Genomic DNA, 23111 nt, shown 5'->3' with positions numbered 1-23111 from the left:
GGCAGTCCGTGGAGTCTAGGGCCCGACCAAAAAAAAGTCATCCAGGTAGTGAGTCACTCCCTGGTGACCCGTGCGTTCCGTAAAAAGCCATTAGAGGAACATGCTAAAACACTTAAAAAGGGCACAAGACATTGAGCAGCCCATCGGCAGCGCCTTGTCCACATACCAGCGGCCGCGAAACTGGATCCCCAGTAGGCATCAGTCGTCTGGGTGAACCAGCAACAGCGGAAAGCCGATTTGATATCGCACTTAGCCATTTTCGCGCCGGGGCCTGCCTCCACCACCAAATCCATAGCCGCCTCCACTGAGGAGTACGACACCGTGGCCTCCTCTTCAGCAATGAAGTCGTTCACCGACCCACCTTCCGGCCAAGTCAAATGTTGTATGAGGCGAAACTGCCCTGCCTCTTTCTTGGGCACCACTCCAATGGGGGACACTATCAAGTGTTCCAATGGCCAGTCCGAAAACGGACCTGCCATGCAGCCCTCCTGCACTTCCCTGTCCAACTTGCCCTGCACCACCTCCGGGTGTTCCCTTGCTCACCACAGATTGTCCGCCCAACGCCTCTGACGTGGCCCTGCGTAACCTAAGCGGAACCCCACCCGGAAACCGTCTCGCAAGCACTCACGGCCCCCACGTCGGGTAGGCACTCAGGGCCGCCGTCAGATGGTCCAACTTAACCGGAGTACGAGCCCTGGGTCCCACAGCCCCTACCCCCACGCCCACCACCCGCCTGCGGGGCGGTTCCCGGACGAGCGCCTCCTCCCGGCGCCTGGGATCCCCCTCGTGTGGGGCCCCAGCAACGCACCACTGGGTGTCCGTACCTGCCACAACCTGAGCAGTCGTGCTTGAAACTGCAATGTTCCCTGGCACATGCCCCCCGGTTAAAATCCCAGCAGGCGCCTGCCTCTCCGGGTTGGCTCTTGGCCCCTGCACCCACCCCCCACGGGTGGGGCGCCCCTGAAAGGGCTGGTACACTATCGGCAAACCGCTGGCGGTGAAGATAGCCTTCCCCGACCCCGGCAGCCCCATCGTGTGCTGCCAGAGGTCGCAGTCCAGCTCACCCCACTTTGCCTCTGGATCCCACGCCATCCGTGCCCGAAACTCCTCGTCGTACTGAGCCCACGCAAACCCCCCCAGTGATCTGCGCCTTCCGTATAACGTCCATGTACTTAAACATGGACACCGACCGCTCCGGGAACTTCTCGCAATAGACACTCGCGAAAATCAGAAACGCCGCCGTCCAATTCTCAATTGTCAAGGGCACCCTTGGCCACTTCTGCAGCTCATATTCCTCCTCCTTTGACCTTTCCTTCGACCTGACCTCGCGGTGTAGCAATTTCAACAACTCCACATACTCCCCTTTCCATATCATTTCCTTAGTGGATGCCATTAAATGCGCCCCCAGCGGCTTCGTGACCCCCATATAAGGGATCCGCTTTATCTTCAGCTCCTTACTCTCTATCTTCTCTCCGCTGCCCACCGCAGCTGGTTCTCCAGCCGCACTTCCCGACGTCCCGGAATTTTCCCCGGCCGCCGGCCCCGCCGCACCCGGCGTAGTGTTCCCCGCCGGGGCCAACAGCAGCTCCTCGGAACCCACCCCTTTATCTGTCACATACTTGCCTTTGCACAACCGATCTCCCCCCTCCGCTCCCCCGTCCCCCCCCCCCACTGACACCGTGCACGCCGCATTGCCTTTACCTGGCACCAACGCCTCCCTGTGGCGCTCCACACCTCTCCGCTCCATCGCTGACCCATCCCTGGTTTGTGTCCGGGCCGCTGTCGCACCCAGGCCCCGTGACACCTGCAAGAAAAGGCTCAAACCATTAACGGACCCCCGTCCGCCCTCGCCCTCCTGTAACTCTCCTTCCTCCAAACTCTCATCATCACCCTCACGTAACTCTACCCCACCCCATCTATACACTTGGTGAGCCAGCGGAGGTGCCGACTGCACCCTATTAGTAACCCGCTCTCCTCCTCTACCACCAGACCACACAAAACAGTCCTCCTCCATGCTGCTCTCCGTCCGCCGCTGGACCCCAAGCCGTGGGGGCCCTGTGGGGTGATGGGCCAGTGAGCCCGCCAGGGGCCTTCATGTGCCAGTCATGTCGAGTTCCTTCGCGGTCTCCAGGCCTGTTGCAAGAAACACGGCCCTCCCTTCACCTTGGCCCCAATCCGCCGCACCAAGCCTGGCCAAGTCTGCAACCCCGCGCTGACCATCCCCCTGCAATAGAAACGGTACTGCTGAAGTGCTGGGTCCCTGCCACTGCGCGGCTCCCCCGCCTTCCTGCCGCCTGTCTCGCAACCCCCGGGCCTCTCCCTCTACCTCCTCGTTGCTCCTTGCCAGTTCCCCCACCCCGGACCCCCCTGCCCCCAGGGATAACTCCTCTACCTCCCTTGCACCCCGACCCTCCGCCTGCCCAACCCGAGGCGCCGCCCCCCTCCCTCACTGTCCTGCCCCCTGCTGCCCCCTGGCCCTCTCTCAACCCCTCCTCCCAGGACTCGAACACATCCAGGCCCTCCCAGTCCTGCTCTCCCTCCCCCGCTTCTATCAGTAGTGGGGAAACCCAACCGCTCCCACTCAGCTCTTCCCTCCACCCCCCATCCCTCCCATCTCCCCTACCTGCTGCCTACCTGACCCCCCCCTGCCTCACACCCCCAGGTGCCCCCCTTCTGGTCTCCGGCCTTGCCCGCTGTCTACCCCTCCCACCTACTAAGCTTCCAACGTGTCTGGCTGGTGAAGGGCTCCCCCTCCTCCCCCCCCGATATGCCTCCCCTACCTGCCCTCTTTCGGGGGGACCTGCTCTCTTCTGGGCCATCTTGCCTCCCCGCCCTGCGCCTGCCATGTCTGTCAGCACGCCCTCCCCCCTTTGCCCCGCCCCCCTGCCTTCCTCTCCCGTTGCCGCCTTGCTCCTGGGTCTGATTCTAACTGGATCTCCCCGTCGTCAGCCGACGTGCTGGGAAGATCCGCGTGCTGTCCCTGCCTGATCGGGGTCTTCTTCGCTCTCGGCCTGCGCCCTTGGCCCACTCCTCCGCTCGTGTCACGGCGCTCCCACAGCGGAGCGCCCTTAGCCGGACGCTTTCCACCCGTTGGCTGCCCCGCCCCCCCTGGAACCACGCGGGCCGCGCTCCTGACATCGGCGCAGCCCCCAGCACCCACCTGCAATTTTGGCGACTTTTGCGGCGGCGAGCAAGCAAGGCTCGCAGCCGCCACTCCTGCCGCGGCGCGCCTCGGCGGACGCGTTGACGGTACCGTGCCCACCAGGAGGTGCATCCGCCCTGCCTCGCCCAGCAGGCGGATGGCCTCCAGGACTCTAAAATCTCTGTTCTCCGCCATTATCGCTTCCTGTTATCCCGCACCGCAATGAAGCTCAGAAACACCGCCCTAAACTACACCACCACAGAAACAGAAACCCCTCACTACAAAAACACCTCGCTCCGCTCCCAGCCACCAGGTTCAAATACCTAAAATGGTGGCTGGGTCACGCGGGAAGCCCTATTTATGTTTGGGCTGGAAACCTGGGCTTAGGCTGCTTTTGGGCTATAAACCAAAGCAGCCCAAAAGGAAAAAATGCCGGGCCCATGCCTCACCCCCCCCCCTCCCAAAACTGCCCGGGGGGCAGACCTCGCAGCTCGGCTGCCCCCCAAACCCATCTTCTTCATGCATGAGTTTCTTAGTAAAGCCGATTCTCGCATGTAGTACTTTTGGAGCAGAACATATTGGTTTTCAGGGTTGTGTTCTGGATAAGGAATTCATAAGTACAGTTTGCTTCTAGTTGAATATCAATATGAATATTCGCGCTCTGATATCCTTCGGGATCTTGTTCGGGCTGTATAAAACTTTATAAATAAATAAACAATGTTATTTCACTCTCATACTTTCAGGCTTTGGCTTGGGATCCACCACTGGAATAAAAAAAAGTGGAATTATGTTTTTGAAATTTATATAGGCGCTCAGGGTAAATTAGACTTTCATCAAGATTGCAAAAAAGGTCTTGCTGATAAATGCACAGGCCTGGGGAGCATGTTTGTAAATTTTTGCTTTAGAACGTGAGGGATAGTCGCAGCAATGACTGCTGTGTAGTGTGAAACAAAGAAGCATTTAGAGAAACATTTTGCCAAATTAGTCAATATTCCCCAGAAGCAGGCCACATTTTTCACACAGCCCCAAAAGGGTCATAAAACTATGATTCTGTTTGTGGCTGGCTGCGTTATGTTAGCTTGATTCCCCCGGTTTTAGAGAAATTAATTATAGACCTACTGAATGTAGAATGGGCCTGCAAAAAATGCAAGAAAGATAGTGGATGACAGGGACCCAACAGTGTATAGGACTATCACAGTGATGAAAGTTTTTTTTTTTTTTTAATTTTTATTGAGCATGATCTGTGGTATTCAATCAAACATTTTCTTTACAAAAGAATAAATTCTTAATGAAAACGATAATACATCAAGAAAGTTGAGGAAGAATCAAACGCAAACATGGGTGTATTGGACAAGACTGAAAATGAGTGTAGGCGAGGTAAATCTAGAGGATAACAAACTCTTCACCAGACCCTACAAAGGAGGAGCAGCGAACGTGAAAAATGGCAGTTTGTGAAAACAAGTGTTTAATCCACCGAAACATGGATGCAAGAAGTTTTATAGGGGTAGGAGTAATGTTTTGCAATACAGAGTCTATTAATTTGTATTGCCTGCCTTAGGAAAGATGGGTCACAAATATGGAAAAGGGCAATACACCGGAAGTGTAAAGAATCAGGTAAAGGGAACGTATCTTGTGTAGAGGAAGGAATGCTTCCTTAACTTTGTGATAGAGTGTTGTGTGTGGAATGGAGTGGTGGGATTAATGGCATGAAATGAGCTAAGGTCGTGTTTAGGATTAATGAGGAGCTGTGGATCTTATTCCAGATTCAGTATCCGTGTTCACTATCACAGTGAGCCAAAGTTTTGCTGTAGCCTTGAGGTGTTTATTTGGAAAAATATGACAACCATGAAATAAACACCATTTGGATATCCGTGGGTAACCAGCCAAATCAAAGGATGAACAGTAAAGGAAAAATGCATGTGGCCATGGAGGGTCTGCCTCTATTGGGATGAGTTCACCGATGCTACTTACATATTCATTTGGATCCCAGGATACCTGGTGCCATATTACATAAGTGCCCCGAGGGCACAATGGGCGTTTGCCCCAGCTTTGCGAGCCCCCGGAGCACTTTCGTATTTCAGAAGGTACTGCGGATGCTTGTGTGGCCCCTTCTGTAATACTGATAGCGCTGGCGCACATAAAGCGCCAGAGCTATCTTCAGGGGTGCTCCCTCATTTGCATGGGGAGATGTCCCATGAAAATGAGGGAATCCCTTTGCCTCTGCGCCCAAGCCATATTACAGGCATGAGTGCAGAGGCAAAGAAGCTCTCAGGAGGCGCACTGACAGTGTGCCATCTATAAGGTGGTGCACCCCCTGATGGCTGCCCTCTCGGGGGAGGGAAAGAGGGTCCCATGGACCCCCCAGACATCCCCTTTAAAAGTGCAGGTGGGTTGCTGCCTGCACTGTGAAAACACAGAGCGGCTTCGAAGCAGCTGCTCCGTTTTTCACAGGAATGCGCTGCCCCTTGGCAGCGCGAGTTCATGGCTGCCCTGGGGGCAGTGCATTGCACGTAATAGGGCGCACTTTCCCTGTTTGCTTCTGGCGCACCTGTTTTAAGGTGCGCCGGCGCAAACAGGGAAAGTGGGATGTATGACGTTACAACGCAGGCTATTACAACGCCTGCCTTTACAACGCGGTTTTTACATCACATACCTTTACAACGCATAGCGCTTAGAGGTGCTGGATAGTGAAAAGTTTAATTTTCTATTCCAACTCCAGTCCCCGTGGACACTAGGGAAGGTGTTGGATAGAAAATTAAACGTATTCCCTATCCTAGAGAGCCCCCCAGCGCAATGCGTTGTAATGGTTTGCGTTGTAATGGCCGCGTTGTAATGGTAGTGCGTTGTAAAAGTTTCGTTGTAAAGGCTGTTTACCGGGAAAGTGCACCCTTTACAGAATATGGCCCCAGATCAGGTGCTGGTAGCTGATGAGAGTGAATTGAACCCTGGATTGTGTCACAATAGCATTTGTCAATAGTTATCATGCTTAAATTCACTAGCCAACTGACATTTTGCATAATTTGAAGTCTCACTCAGAAAGTTTTGTTAGACTGCTTTCTGTTGCCTAACATCAATGAAATTGTACTTTTACTAATTTGAACTGTTTTTGTCAAAGCTTGACTTGAAGTCAATCCACCCCATCTTTGTCTTCATCCAACTTCAAGAAACCTGACCACTTTCATAATCTTCGCAGCCATTTTTCAGTTTACCAGCCTCCCTTTTGGTGGGTCTTCCGTGGTTAGCTTATTCCAGAGCATGATCACCAACATTTTTTGCAGGCAATCTTGAGTTATTGAGGCATACTACATCGTGGTCTATGACGAAACAGGAGAAAACGTTATGAGGTGTTACATAGGTTGCTGAGAATTCTTCAAAAGTTGGGGTCAATATTAAGAAAAGGAAAATGTTCATTTATGGCACAGGCTTCATTCATCACGTCATATTAAGTGCTGCTCTTTTAATGTCCGTTCATAAGCCTCTGAACCAATGGTTAACACTTATTTTAAGCTGCTAACATGGATTGCACACCAGCATGGAAGATGTGCCAGCTTCAGCCATTCTTTGGTTACAAATGTCGACTCATGGCATAAAACAGTGAATATCACTGGCATGCTAGACTTTTCTCCCAATGCGTGGGGTCATTTCTGTGTTCCTTGTTAGGAACCACCATGCTTTTCCCGGCAATCGTGAACAGAAGAAAAGTACATCTGAACATCTGCCCTAAATTGGGTCGACAGCCTGAGTTACTTTGACCAACAGGCCGTTGCCAGTATGGTTGCCTGTTAGAGAAAGAGGAGGCTACACTAGCGGAAAGATGATGGTTCGCCAGGCCCTGAATAGAGCTGGTGAACTAGCAGTTTGACCGACATAGTACTGATTCCCGTTTTTGAGGGGTACCCTGTCCAGTAAACTTTAAATAAGGCCCTTATTCTATTAAGAACCGGCTTGAGTGAAATCTAGATCACAGCACTGCAATTTGCGTAATTTTGGGAATTTCACAGTGCGCTTGTTGCATGTAATTCCAGAAACTGCATCATTATGTCACTTCGCTTAATTACATGCCATTCACAAAAAAATTGTACTGCAAATGTGCCATTGCAGTAAAAAATCGCTATGAACACACAGGAGTATAGAATGTGAGCAGCTGTTATTCACAGTGCTTTTTAACACTTATTTTTAGTGTGAAATGCGTTCTTGTGTCAAAAATGCACGCGAGGACACATTTCATACTAAAACATAGTGTGAAAAGACTGATTTGCATTCCGCATAATTATGTGTAATTTTACGTATTCGCCAACATTTTACATAATTATTTGAAAGCAAATTACCTGAATTTCACACACTCCTACTTAACAGCCCACATATTTTGCCAGCTGATGTCCAGTTCTTTACAGCCATGCTATGCCCCAAGGTCCGAGAGAAAAGAGACAGTAGTTGGTGCATATCATAGACTACAGTGACTCTTTTGCTCTTAATTTTAAATGACTCTCCTTGTCCTTGGGTATCAGCATCCATGTATTGAACAGAGAGACTGTGAAGTGAAGTATGAAGCCAGGAGCACAGCAGATCCAGAGCACCCAAGGAGTGTTGTACGGTTTCCACCTTTCAGTAGAAACAGTTTGTTGGACAATATAAATGTTGGGATGGTGCCAGACTGATTCTATGCACCCCCTCAGGATATGTTGGCCTATGAACCTGCTAGCTCACAGTACCACCATAAGTACCCCTAAACCTGGCATGGTAACAAATGGTTTGGGCAACCTCAGAACATGACAACCCTGACTCTCTCAGGAATCGTGGTAACAGATCTAGAACCTTTTCACTCTGTCACTTGTGCTCACTCAGAGAGATATACAAGAAATACATAAAGAGGTGTTTTCAATGTTTATTGAACCGTTGTGATTCTTGTATGAAATTATGTGCTGCAATGTTCAATAGACAGAAGCAGACAAACGTTATTAGCAATATAAGGGCAGTGAAAAGAATGAACAATTTCATCATCGTACTAAAACAGCATATAGATGCTGGCATATAAGTACTGGGTAGAGTAGACTCCTAATATGCATTCCCTAACCTAGTTGCCTAGGGCGGGTGTTCGGCCAAGAATCCCCTACTGGGCAATTGCGATGACCTTACAATGACAGCAGAGTGCTCCTCTAATTTGAGCTCAGAAGAATACGTGTATTCATAACAACAGCATCCATGATTACCGTGTCGAGGCTTCAGTCTAGCTGACATTGTTTATTGTCTCTGTGATAGCCCTGTCGCCTTATGGACAAATAATAAACAACAACATTTGCACAATGTGTGTTCAGCCTTGCACTGAATGTTCATGGTGTCATTATAGTGTACTTACGAAATGGAATTGTAAGCAATGTGGTTTAAGAGAAATTTATTCTGCACTGTCACACAAGCATAAGTGTGTCAAAAAAGAAGGGAACGTAAGAAACGTGTATATGTGTAATGGCAGTGATTCTTCCCGGGCCCAACCTAGCCATGTGACAGGAGTCATGCACCAGAGACTCCCAGTTACTTTTGAAATGTGTACAATGTATCCTGGCATCCTCTGCCAAGATGGGCATCCAATGAAGCAACGGTTATAAGAGGAAGGGCTAAGAACTAGGACGGCAGTAGCCACTACAGTATAAGTTTGACTTGAATGGTGACACAAATGTTGTTACACAAAGTGTTAGAGAGTGCTACAGAAAGGTAAATAAATGTCACTTTGACCTGACAGTCATCTAATTTTTTTGATTCACCATGTCCCTTCACAGATTTTCACAATGTGTGCACTGCAATGCAGTGCCCCAATGAATTACCGTAAAGTAAGTTCAATCATTTTGCTAACATTTATGAAAGATTTATTGTATGCATTTGTAGGCGCATCCCAAAAATTGGTTAGCCTCATTTAGGAGAAAATCACTCATTAGTAGCAGAGAATTGGAACAGCCAATCTTAACTTTGAGAAATGTTTTTCGTTTGGGCCTCTGTTAACATATCCAATATTAGGATATGAGCTCTTTGTTGAAGTTGATACTTCTAGTTGGGCCATTGGGGTTACAAAAGGTGAAGTAGTGCTGTAATGCATCCGGAACATACTAGCCTTGGAAACTGGTTTTAGTGGAGCATAGTTCCATTATAGAAGATAAGAAGCCTGGCAACAAAAGAGGAATGCAGACATTTATTAGCCATTGACCTTTCATGGTTTTTGCTGTTGCATCATTGGGAAGGTTTTTATATATATTATGCATTCTGGATTGTGTTTATTTGACTATGTTTTGACTGTTCGTCTACGGGTCATTCTGACCCTGCCTTGAAGATGAGCTGCCTGCAAATAAACCTTTACTCGAAGGTTCAGTTGTGTTGGCTCTGTGCATCCCGAACTTCTTCAATTAGTTTTTTGCTCTTCAACAATATTAAAACATGTCTGCTGGTGGGTAGACACAGATACCCAGTCTGAATTAAATCATGGATTCTATCACATTCATCTAGACATTCAATCAGCATCCACTACTCACTGACTCCAATTCAGTTGTTTTGAACTAGAAGCGGCTGCAATGAAAAACTGAGTGTTCCTGTCTCACCTGTCGTTAACTCTGTCCCGCCAACATCTGCATAATTCACATGGAGCCTGGCAGCATGTGCCATCGTCTAGAATTTTATATTTCAAGGAAAAAATAGTGTTTTTCAATTCTATGTAAACAATTTTGTTTAAATTACTGTTATCATTTTACTAAATCTCTTTATATTGAAAATAATATGAAAGCACAGTTCTATGGAGACTTCCTAACAATGAGCAGCCAGATTTTCCACTTGAAACTGGCAATGTTGGTAAATGGGTATCTGTTATATATGTTATATAACATATCATTTCACCCATGGCCATGGAACTGTGGCAATATTTGTTAGATCACGTATGTGATGTGTGGTGAAAGATGGAAGTCTAACATTGTTTGGATTAGCATATTTGGGGGGCAAGTGCATTACAGTTGGGTTTGACTCTGGTTAAAAAATGTGTGTGACAATATTAATATATGGTCAATATTTTGGAAGTCTATATATAGCAGTCTAATTTCCTTATTTAGGTTTTGGAGGATCTGGCCATGTACCAAAAAGTGGCAGATGTCTTGTCCGCTTCTGGTAGACCATATTTAGTGTGCCATTGACACCAATGCACACTAAACAGGATGGACAGTACACCTGCAAGCTTGTGGGGAATGTCTGACACCACGCCAAGTTCAAATAAGGCCCTGAGTCTTTTAAATGCCACCATCGTCTTTATCATAGCTGGTGGATGGTGAGATTATCCGAAGATCTTGCTTTACTTCCGGAGAATCCTTCCTAATCTCCTGTCCTCATCAACAACTTTGTGTTTGGAGTCTCTCCGTCTTGGTGCAGGGTTGGGCGCTGGGCTGTCCTAATTTCTTATTCAGACACTCGGAATTGGGAGATCGCCTTCTGGAGCTCCTGGCCCGTCCGCAGCTCTACGGGGCTGGTGCTGCCTCCTGCACTGGTACAGATGTAGAAATCCTTGTGAATGCCTGATTCGAAGCTTTGCATACTTTGCTCAATCCCCTGCCAGAAGATGAACCGGGTGTTTGAACCACTGATTTCCTCAAGCTCTTCTAAAGACTTCTCCTGGAATGTGAGTTCAGGAGGGAAAAGAAGGAGAAAAAGAGAGAGAGAGATGTTTTGAGATAAACCAATTAAAAACCTAGAATAGTGTGCACCCTTGCAATCACCAGCCCCAACCTTACATGAACACCTTGTATATCAACCCATACTCATCCAACTGTACACTGTTGTGTAGTTCCTATATATCCTATACAGAATCTGCGTGTTCGGATAACATAAACAGTGGGTTTGGTGGCAGACTGGTTCCGAGCACCCCACATAGAATGTTAACCTGTTTGTATTAACTAGCTCACAGTGCCACTAGAATCTAGAATAGTTTCTGGCAACCTCAAAAAATGACAACTCTGATCCCTCAGAATCGTGGAAACGATGTACTATCTTTCGCTCAGTCACTTGTGCTCATTTATTCTCAGAGAGTTTACCCAGAAGAAACAGGGTTACAAGTTGCAATAAGAATTTCTTGCACAGTTGTTCTTCTAGTGTAAAATAGATGTGCTGCAACAAGCGTTAGACAGTAGCATATAGATAATTAGCAGTACAGTGAAAAAAAAAGGATAGTACAGTTCTACCATCTTGCAATTGTTATGAATACATACATGAATATAAAATGCATGATAAAAAGAGCGTGTGTACTCCTACAATGCCGGTCTAGATGTACCTAAATGTACCTAGCATGTGAGTAGGTGTGAAGCCAAGAATCCCTATAGGAGTTAGTCTAACCCCATTATCTGAAGTGAGAGTGTGTGGGCCCCCGTCCTGGTCTCAAGGTGGACTCCCCGCGAGGGATGTGTTAGACTACTGTCAGCTGGAGCGTCTGCAAGCAGGATCCTCAGCGTCTCTGGTCAGTGTGTCGGCTGGGAAGTCTCGGTCTCCCCTCCCTAACCCTAGTAAGATGTGCTGAATTTATACAAAAAGTATCTAGGGTTCCTTTGTCCCTTGTTTCTTGTATTAGCCAATGTTGGATTTGAAGATGACGTCTGGAATAAACCTTGTACGTAGATATTATGCAGGTGGTGTAGCCTCTGCTTTGTTTCCAAGAACCCTTATGAATATTCTTTCATACTGTGTAAGTCTATTGATAAAGTTATCGGATGATATCGTTCAGGGAAAACCCTCATTCTGCGCCCAGGACTAGAACTAGGTAAAGGTTCAATCCTAAAAAGCTTGTTACTCTGTAGTGTAAGGGAGGTAATGTAGGTGAAGGTGTATGATATTATACGGGCCTATATTAGGGTACCTATATGGAACATAACACCCACTCCTCATACGAATAGACAACAATAAAAACAATGTCTTTAAAAAAAAATTGAAAATGTATTTTTGGAATTGTCACTTAAACGAAAGTCCTAGTTGAGTTTGTGCATATAAGTCGAACCATTCAAGCGCAAGAAGGCCATGCTTTTCCAGCGAAAGTATACATTTTAGGAAATGTTCCAAATTTAGTTGAGTTTTGAAACGAAAAGGAAAAATCTGAATTCTTTCCTAGCACATGATAAGTCAATTATAGATTTTGGGCCAGATGTAGGAACCCTAATACCGGTCGGTAACGGCCGAAATTACCGAATTTCGGCCGTTACTGACCGGTATTTGGCATTTGGGATGTAGGTGGCTACATTTCAGATTCGGGTAAGTTACCGAATCGGTATTTTAAAATTCGGTAAATTACCGAATTCTTAAATACTGATTTGGTAAAATAACGGAATCTGAAATGTAGGAATCACTCTAATGAGTGCTTTTCACCTGTAAGGATTTGTTATTTACCACCAACTATTAGTTGGTGGTAAATAACGAATACTTTTCAAAATGCAAATCTGTGCATTTTCAACAGTGCCATGTGGCAGACATACATGCCCTTAGGGCATGTATGTGTGCCACATGTGCACACAAGCACTTTTCAGGGGTCAACAGGGTGTCAATGTGACACCCTGCCACTCTTGAATGTTTCCCAATTTTACCGAATCGGTATTTACCAATTCAGTAATTCACATTCATTCCTATGAGCCTCCAGGCCCATAGGAATGAATGGGAATTACCAAATCGATAAATACCGATTCGGTAAATACAGAATCGTACCGATTCGGTAATTCTTACCAAATTTTTATCTACATTGCATTTCCCGATTCTAAAATTCGGTATTTTAGAATCGGTAAATTTTTATTACCTACATCTAGCCCTAAGTGTCCTAGCTGAGAGACGCAACATCATTCGCCGCTGCAGAGGACAGTCCCTGTAACATCACGCAGAGTACGTCAATGGAGCACAGATGATACTCAGAACTGCCAATAGCTGGTGCAGTGGCAGCTGGTGCTGTAGTCGATACCTGGGTGCTAGTGGAAGAGCTGACACTCAACCCTGTTGTAGCAAAAGTCACCTGCAGGTTTTCAAGGAATGAGCCATCATTATAGGAATACCCTGGGGACACTGCCAAGCATGGGCCCTCACAGGTTCCAGCCTGGAATTTATGTCCGGTGGCGTGACCGATGGAAGTGTCAGACAGAGATCCAACACTCATCCTTCTCCGCAAAACAGGCATCAAAGAACAGGTAAGATACAGTCCATCTAGACTGGTCTAAAGAATAGGAACCAAGAGACACTCAGTTCCTGTAGACGAGGTGTGCACAGATGTTGTACCATGCGCTTATGGTATTTGGGCTCCAGGAGTGCTTTTGCCATCTCGTTGATGATTGGCCATCCATTGCGTAGAAGAAAATTAACAATCAGGATTCCTGCTATTGAGAGCAGGATCAGCGGAAGACCTCCAAAAATGCTTCCGAATACAGAGTGTATAAAATTTGGAATAACTCAGAGGACTGTCTGAAAAGTGCTTAGAAATCCTGACCACCCGCATCAGACATATTAAAGATACAACCCACCATTTCTGTGAAATGAAAGGGGCAGTTTGTACATTTAAGTGCCTGTATCTCAGTTCAGGTCCTTGCGATTTGAAGATCAAAGTTCTCTCGGACGGAGGTTAAGGGTACAGTTTGCTGTAAAGGTATGCCTTTCCTTCTGCTCAAAGTATAAAACTGTATAAAACAAACATTCAACGAAGGCCATACCTCTGCCTCCCTGACTGTATACATTGGGGGAAACAATACTTGCATACAGCAAGTAACCCTGGAGTTCACAGTGACCAGATAGTCAATACCCGGAAGCATCCCACAGCAACCTTGATCGTTCAGCATCAAGTAACTCCCATTCAAGAGCAGCTTGAATATAGGAGTAACCAGGGCCACTGAAGTCCCTTTCATGTGGCAGGACAAGTTCGCTACTGAACCATTACAAGCTCCGTGCAGTGAAATATCCTGGCACATGAGAGAACCGCTTACAGCGTTCTTGCAGTTTGTACCGCTTAGGAACACTTCTCAATCCCCACTCCGGCATCAAAACCTGTATGATAATTCCCAAGATTCCTTATTGTATTCCTTACCCATTTTTTCATATTTGCCTGCCTGCTTTTGCTTAAGGCAATATTGAAACAGAAAAGTAGTGGCCGGTAGAGTTATGTGGCCATGGATTAGCCATTCCGTTGATGGTGATTCTGCCACTGTAAATGGTAATCTATCCAGTTTTTCAATACGCAGCATTGTATATTTTGCTCCCCTTTGTGCCATTTAGACCTGTTAGACTGTATTCAGAAAACAGAGACGTACTGTTGATAAAACGCCAAGGCACATAGCCTGCACACAAAAATTGCAGCGTCCAGCTTAACAACATAATAGAACGTAACTGAGATTGCCCGTGTTGTAATATGGACAAATCTTGTTCCATTATGTCTGTCGCAGAAGATACAATGTTGCCTAAGGAATATATCCTGGAGGTTAAAGTTGTTAACCCATTGTCCACTACAGCTAACGCCTTCTCTAAGTTAATAAGGTCTATTTCCCATATTCTCTCTGCGGCCTCTTGTTGGGATATTTTCCACATTTTATTATAGGAAGTATAAATGCCAGCATATATGAAATGTTTCTGAAGGGTTTTCCGGTGACCTAGTAAAAAAAATCCCTAAGATCCATGTCTTGTGTGAGTAAGGATAAGTGCTGTTTCACTTCTGTGAGTTTTGAGGTTTCTAGCCAATCCAGGCACAATTTCCCAACACTGTAGGATGTCACTACCCCTGGGTGTTCTCTTTGCTCATAGTGTGGGTCTGGCCTGTGGATACTGAACCCTTCGGTGAAACCCCAGAATCTTTTCTAACATCTGTTTGTGTCTAAGGGCTAGACAAACCATTCTTTCCAATTAGGGTCTCATCTATTATACTGTAAAATGTCATCTACTGTTGCCCCTTCCTGTGAAGTTGAATTTTGCCACCCTCCATTTGTGATGGTGTTGAAAACCGAGGTGTGTTAAGGTCCTTGTTCTTAACTAGTCCAAGACAGGATGTCTGTTGCACGGTGTCATTTAGAAATATCATCTGCTGTGGAATGAGGCTTGCTCTAAATAGCGCTTCTGTTCCCTGGACTGGCCAGTCCCTAGAACCCCAGACCGATTTTAAGTATATTGTGTCCTTTCATAGGTCAAACCCCTGTTCAGACAATTGGGCAGTAAAGAAATTAGAGTAAATCTGTTTGGTGTTTGTCAACACCAAACAGATTTGCCGATGTCGGTAGTAACCTTATAATAATATGAGGTCGGGTCAGCGGTGTTAAACCCCGAAAAATATGAACATTTCAATGCAAATCTTTGCAAACTACTTTTTGGTGGTGTAGGGCAATGTTCCCACTGGTGGTACTACAAAACATTTCTAGGTGTTATAGATTTGCGCAATAAATGATGACCATAATGTTGGTAACAGCACAAAGTATCATAGTCTGAAGTACCTTCTAGCATTTCAAAGTTCAGAAATGCGCCAGTTTTCTCTAAATCAGACAACATATTATTAACAGTTTCAGAGTCCCAATCATCAAAAAGTGTACTGGAGGTAATGATATAACTCAATGAAATTTTAAATACATGAGAAATGTTTAAAAGTTCAGTAGGGCCGAATATGTTGAAATCAATCTTGTCCCAAACTATACTGTCCGGTATAGGAACTGCTGCAATGTTCACCAATGACAAGTCTCTTTGTTCACAATGAAAAGATTGATATGGCTGCAGAATCAAATTTACTTTTTGGGCTCTAGAGCTTTGTTGGAGGTATCGTCCATTAATAAGCATGCTAAAAGTTATAACTAAGCCTAGCCAGAAAAGAAAGAACAGTATCCCAGTAATTACCCAGAGTTCTACCCAAGGTGATACCAGGTAAATCTTTTTGAGAAAGTTCAGAAAGTTCTTAGTCTGCTGCTTGCGTGTTTGTTGGACTGGTGTCATTTCTGGTTCACTTGGATCCAAAGATAACGTATCAAAGTTCATGAAGTAGCCAGAAGCAGTTCGATCAATTGTTGGAATTGCATCAGCATTTGTTGAAATCGCATTTTGCTCTTGTTGAGGCATGTTGACGTAGATGTCTGTATTTGCAAATTGTTTGTTATTTTGAGTTTCATTTTGAAGTTGAACTTCTGGTTCAAGGGGAACGAGTTCCATAGCATTGTTGCATAGTCCTTCATTCAGTATAAGTGACTTCAAACGTGATGAGTCTTTCCATTTGAGCTTCTTGAACTGTATACGAGAGGATGGGGTCTGCTACTTTGAAGTCCACGTGGCCTACTGCTCAGTATTTGCCACATAGTGTGGTTTGATTAGGTCAATTGACACTAATCTTTTCTCCTTTTTCCCGGCAAGAGGCGGCAAAAAGCATAGTTCTTGTTCCTTGAATTGCTAGGACTGGTACAGGCTTTCTGTCTGATGGTCCAAATGATTTCTTTCCGCTATTGCTGATACATGTGCGTAATTACCTAGTAATTACATCCCTAAGTTCAGAGCAGGTTCTGCCCCGTACCCATTTTGTACTTGTCTTAATACATTTGGTATTACAGCTAGGATGGTATACCATGAGTTCTGGTATAGATGGCCGCGAAGATTGTACCCCAAGAGGTACAATCCTCTATTTGTGGAGTAATCCCCATGGGCAAGCATATTGTCACAATTCTGTGTTTTTATACTGGCTAGTATTCAAGAATACTGCATCTAACTAAGTTATTTTCTGAGCTACCCAGAATGGAATTTGCTCATGTTCCATGGGCATTTAGCCCATTACTGCGTGAAATGTTTGTGGAGTAATTTTAGTTTCTGTATTTTGTGTGGGAGCTGTATTTGTTGTAGCTCCTGCCGGTTGAACTGTAAGTGTCCTCATGACAAATTGCGTCAGGTCTCTGTAAAATGTTATCAACTATTTGTGTTGTTCGAGTAATTCATCTTGTGGCATTGAATCAACGTCAGGATGTGGTGTGTAGGCTGCTAATATCAGCCATGTTGCTCCTGGTCTTCCTAACGGACCAAGCATTACTCTTCTTCTTGTATGGGGGGGGCGCCTTTAAACCAGAATTCATGTTCCTGGTATGTTAGTGGAACTTCAATGTCTTCATACGGAATGTATTCCACTGGTATGTCATCTTGTGTGTAATAATGAAACATTTTTATTCTTGCATTTGCTGCTGGGAATGTAACCCATGAATAAAATACCTCTGTTTGAAAATCTTTGTGTGCCTCTATCACGAATGCTACTATGCCAGCTCTGGCTGTCAAACCTTATTTAAGTAGTTTGAGGGTGAGTGCGTGTCTAGCATTTGGATGAAATTGTATTCCATTCGGATCTTCTTCCTCGTCTGAGTGAGGCCTTTGTTGTGCTAATGCTTCTAATCCTCCTTCTTCGTTTATCATTGTGTTTTAGAACACAGAATATCTTTTAAAGAGAACAAAGATAAGGTGTTTTGCACAATTTAGGAGCACAATGTCCTTCCAGCTTGATTAACCGGGAGCCAATAAATATGATTTTTCACTTACTCAGCCGAGTTTTATGCCCATCCACTCCAGACGTCTCGGGCGTTTTGTGAGTAGGGGTCTCTGAGAATTAGCATGACTCAACTACTCAGATTCTACTGTTACATAAGTGCCCAACCAACGTTGGTGTTGCCATGTCGTGTAGTTCCTATATATCCTATACAGAATCTGCACATTCGGATAACATAAACTGAGGGTTTGGTGGCAGACTGGTTCCGAGCACCACCACCGAGAATATTAACTTGTTTGCATTAGCTAGCTCACAGTGCCACTAGAATCTCCTCTTATCGGGGAGAGAATAGTTTCTGTCAAACTCAGGACATGACAACCCTGATCCCTCAGAATCGTCACTTGTGCTCAATTATTCGGTCTCAGAGAGTTTACACAGAAGAAACAGTCGGGTGTGTTACAGTAAGAATTTATTGCACAGTTGTTCTTCTAGTGTAAAATAGATGTGCTGCAATAACCGTTAGACAGTAGCAGATATATATAATTAGCAGTACAGTGGAAATAAAAGGATAGTACAGTTCTACCATCTTGCAGTGGTCATGAATACATACATGAATATAAAATGCATGATAAAAAGAGTGCGCGTACTCCTACGATGCCGGTCTAGATGTACCACAGTGTACCAAGCATGTGAGTAGGTGTGAAGCCAAGAATCCCTCTAGGAGTTAGTCTAACCCTATTACCTGAAGTGAGAGTGTGGGACTCCGTCCTGGTCTCGAGTTGCACACCCTGCGAGGGATGTGTTAAACCACTGTCAGCTGGAGCGCCTGCAAGCAGGATCCTCAACGTCTCTCGTCAGTGTGTCAGCTGGGAAGTCCCGGTCTCCTCTCCCTACCCCTAGTAAGATGTGCTGTATGTATACAAAAAGTATCTAGGGTTCCTTTGTCCTTTGTTTCTTTTATTAGCCATTGTTGGATTTGAGGATGACATATGGGATCTGAAGAGTGCCAAGATGAAAGGCTGTACTTCAGAACCTTGTACATAGATATTATGCAGGTGGTGTAGCCTCTGCTTGGCTTCCAAGAACCCTCATGAATATTCATTCATACTGTGTGAGTCTATTGATGAAGTTATAGGATGCTTTTGTTAAGGGAAAAACCCTCCTTCTGCACCCAGGACTAGAACTAGGTAAAGGTTCAATCATAAAAGGCTGTGTAGTGTAAGGGAGGTAAAGTAGGGGAATGTCTATGATATTACCCGGGCCTATATTAGGGTACCTATATGGAACATAACAACACTTTGCACACCCATGCCCTGGATGTCTAGTTGAATACACCTAGACCATATGCTCTGCACAAACTTTCAATATCAGCACGCCACAACTACTCGTTGCACAGAAACATCTTCAAAACACATAGCGTAGCATCACAGCACACCGTGGACACTACGCAAAATTCACTCATTTACACCATAAACACAGTCATCCAATATACATAGACCATGCATACTACAACAGGTACACCACTTTTATCACATTAATAGTGATGGTATAATATAATATTGCCAAAACAAGGTCCTTGGTTCAAAATCACCCTTCCCTCTCACTGTCAAGGTGATGAGTCAAAAATGACTGCTGTATAGCCACACTCCTGCTTCTTAAGCCCTGCAAGTTAAACATTTCTGGAAGGTGTCTCTGATCAGTTGCATCTTCCTTGAGGTTTAGAACTAAGGGACTGAGGGTACCTAAGAGGGAGCAAAGGCAAAGCCAGTCTCCCCCAGATGGCTTTGTGCAGGGAAAGTTAGATCTGCCCACCTGCCAGGCTTTAGGACCATGCCCCCTGAAAGATAAAGCAGCCTCGCTAATTGAACACTGGCCGGGCACATCAGGCTTCAGCCTGGTGCTTTCAAAGGCTGTGTGTTAATCAGCGAGGATACATACCTCAATTCCTATCTTGTCAGAGGGGAGGTTGAGATCAGCAAGACTCACTGATCCCACCTCTTCCTCTGACGAGATGGGTTTTTCTGTGTCATCAAAGTACATGTGTTTCAGCAGCGCATGCTGCTTTCCAGCCAGGAGCCAATACAAATTGCCTGCACCTAAGAAGACTAAAGTACAGCCTTTCAACTTGGCACTCTTCAGACTTACAATCAGCGGCAGCTCCTTGCACTATCAGAGGAGCGTCACCCCACTGGCTCAGAGCCAGCAGATGAAAAATAAAACAATATTTTACCATCGTTTTAGGTTTCAGCTGCTTGCTCTGAGTCAGCTCCTGCAGGGAGGGATGGGGCGGGCCATGGAAGGGGGAGGTGGAATGTTGTGCACTTTCAAGTGTGCATGTCTGTTTGGCCGGCCGTCCCAGTCTGGCCAAACAGACATACACACTTAGGTTTCTCTAACCCGGCTGTATTCTACAGCTGGGTTAGAGAAAGACACAGACTCTCAGTGTCTGAGCAGAGTATAAACCAAACCGCTCAAGCCAATCCCATGCAGCTTTCATAATCTGAGAGCAGCGTCTGGATTGGATGAGGAGCCTGTTGCCCCAGTGACTGCTGGGAGCAGCAGAATGGGGAGCAATGAAGCGCAAGGCGGCCTCAGGAACAGGTACGTTTTCAAAAACGTTTTTCATTCAACCTCCCGCTCCATGTCCGACGCTCCTGCTGCCCTGCTGCCTTGCCACTCCATAGTGGCAGTAGCCGAAACTGCTTACAATGACTGAAAATGTTAAACACATTTCATCTGGCTCTCTGCAGCAGCATCTTGTCAGTCAGAGCAGACCATACATAAGCTGCTTTATTTCAGATAAGGTAATTTGACTAATTTGTGAAGGCTCTGGCATTCTCGGAAACGTTCTACAGCTGCCTCAGCATTCATTCACAGAGTTCAAGGCGAGCACAGCAATTGTAAAACACAAACAACGAACCACAGCAGTACACACTGGTTTTGAATACAGCAAAATGTTATGAAACTCATGGCAGGCCCAACGGACATTACAAACCTCACTAAGCTCACAGCAACCAGTGGAGCACTCCTTGAAAGATAGTGAAATGGTCTGACATGCTGTGTTCTCTTCAGTAAAAAACAGCTGGCTAGTGGATTGGAATCTTGGTAAGTGCTGGCTTTGGTAAGGAGAGAGTCAAGCTAAACTCAGTTAGCAGTGCCCAGGGCAGAATCTCGCAGGCCGTCATGGAGCAGGTCAGCGCCTGGAATTCAGTGGTCTTCGACTCCTCCCTGACTGTTCTGCACTTCAGGACACGCAGAGACCGCGTGCAGGAGCAGCATACAGCCCACCATAATCTAAATGATCTAAGAGTGCCACTGATGGCAGCTGAAAAGCCTGACAATTAATAAACACCTCCATGCACCTTCCTTGAAAAACTTTCTGAGAACCACCCTAAAAAGTATTCCTTCAATGTGTCACAGTTGGTACAGGGCCGCGCATCCAGCGCATTGCTATTCTGCATTAAGCTAATAATAAAACCCATAGAGACTAACTTTCGGATGTTCTTGCTGAGGGATTTTGTGTATCCCAAAAGCGCTATGAGGGGATCAGGGCAGAGGGATTGATCAGCTATAGCATTAAATATTCGAAAAATGTGCTTCCAAAATTCCACAACTGGAGGGCACAACCATGCCACATGTAACAAGTCTGCCTCTGCCATCCTACATCTTTCACAGTGATCTGTGTCCCTGAGCCCGTAGCAAAACAGTCTCTTCGGCGTGTAGTGCACCCTATTCAGATACTTGAAGTGTACCAATCTGTGCCTGCCATTGAGTGAGACCTTTTGGGTGGCTTCACAGCTGGTATGCCAGATATCATCGGTGAGGGGCACTCCAATATAATTAAAACAAGCATTTACAATGCAATGGTTTCGCCTTTGGAAAAATTAGAGCTATTGGCATTGCTCACACACAGAGCCCCACACACAAATACACACACACACACACAGAGCCGGACACACACACACAGAGCCAGACACACACACAGAGCCAGACACACACACAGCGCCAGACACACACACAGAGCCAGACACATTCACAGAGCCAGACACACACACAGAGCCAGACGCCCACACAGAGCCAGATGCCCACACAGAGCCAGACGCCCACACAGAGCCAGACGCCCACACAGAGCCAGACACCCACACAGAGCCAGTCACCCACACAGAGCCAGACACCCACACAGAGCCAGACACCCACACACACAGAGCCCCAGAGCATAATTCCAAGAGCCAGCAAAGGTGAGTGTGTGGAGGGAGTAGGGGGTTAAAACTAAGGGCACAAAGCGTGTCTGTTTTCAATGCGTATATAGGTGCTGCAGTGAATTCCGGCGCCACCCACGCCCCCTAGCACCTTTCTGCAGCTCACGGGACGCCGCCCGCACCCGGCCTGCATCCGCCTCTGCCACCATTAACCTGTGCTAGGCCGCGCCGCACTCACCCACTCCGGCGCTGGGTACACAGGGGCCCGCCTTCACTGCAGCCGCCACAGTCACCAGCTCCAGACTCCCCCTGCTGGCAGGACCAGTGCACCTCACGTAGGCCCGGGCTCTTTATATGCTATTAATTCACTGCACAACGAGGCGCTCGTGTGGCCTTCAGAAGCAGTTACTTAGCCCACTCCACACTTAGACCGCACGCCCGCAGGCTCTCGATCCCAGCTCCGACGGGGGGGGGGACATGGGGGGGGGCATGGGGGGGGGCTTGGGGGGGGTTACTGCTCACCTCAGCTTGTATCTTCACGCAATCTCGTACCCCCGATCCAGGCCTGGTAGCTCGACCGCAACTCCCTCTTGCCTTCAGCTAACAGGTCCAGCGCGCATACTGTACTCCCGCAATCTTCACTCATACTTGCTGCCACTACAATGTTCTCGCCAGGCACCCCTGTCATTTCAGCATCAATCACACCCGGCACAGGATGGGGGGGAATTTCGCAGCCCGCACTTGCAACACAGGTTCCTAGCAGCTCCGGACACACAGCACAAGTACGGCAGCCGCCATCTTGCCGTCGCAATACGCCTCCGGCTTCAATTTAGTTTACTGGCTCATCAGGGTCGATCGCCCTCCGCTCCGAGGCTCAAAATGGGAGAAGAGCACACAGCAATTGAAAGAGGCGAAGGCAATAATAAGAGCGAGCCGGCCTCCCTGGGAGAGGCTCCAAGAGGAATTACCCGCAGCAGCCGCCACCGGCGTGGTTTTCGTGACGTCGTCCGGCTGGCGGAGCTGGACCAGGAGGACTGTAGGGAACGCAAGAGATGTGGTTAGAGGATGCTATGAGGATGGGCCCCAGCGTCCCATGCTACTCATGCCCGCAGTGGGCACAGATCGGGGAGCAGTAATGTGAAAAAGGCTTTGTCAATTTGGAATGCCTATACATAGACAATACGTCAGCCACAGCTGCAGCGCACCTGGCACAGAAGTAATAATATTAGTAACAAGTTTCCCCACATGATTTATCACTCAAAGATCACCTTTAAAAACATTTTGGAAATTCTGCCATTTTTCTACC

The 23111-nt window shown here is 46.7% G+C and overlaps 1 protein-coding gene across 1 annotated transcript in view; it reads right to left on the bottom strand.

Moving 5' to 3' along the window:
• Positions 1-6727: 6727 nt before the first annotated feature.
• The window catches only part of LOC147679835 (uncharacterized), a 407241-nt gene continuing 390857 nt past the window's right edge, over positions 6728-23111 (bottom strand). The window contains exon 8 of the mRNA XM_086943389.1: positions 6728-10780. Coding sequence (XP_086799515.1) covers positions 10568-10780 — 213 coding nt within the window. The 3' untranslated portion in view covers positions 6728-10567. The remainder of the gene's footprint in view (positions 10781-23111) is intronic.

This window comes from Lissotriton vulgaris, chromosome 11, assembly GCF_964263255.1.
Source record: "Lissotriton vulgaris chromosome 11, aLisVul1.2, whole genome shotgun sequence".
NCBI classification, from domain to species: Eukaryota; Metazoa; Chordata; class Amphibia; order Caudata; family Salamandridae; genus Lissotriton; species Lissotriton vulgaris.
The sequence above is the reverse complement of the archived record's forward strand: the minus strand, read 5'-3'. Positions and strand labels throughout refer to the sequence as shown.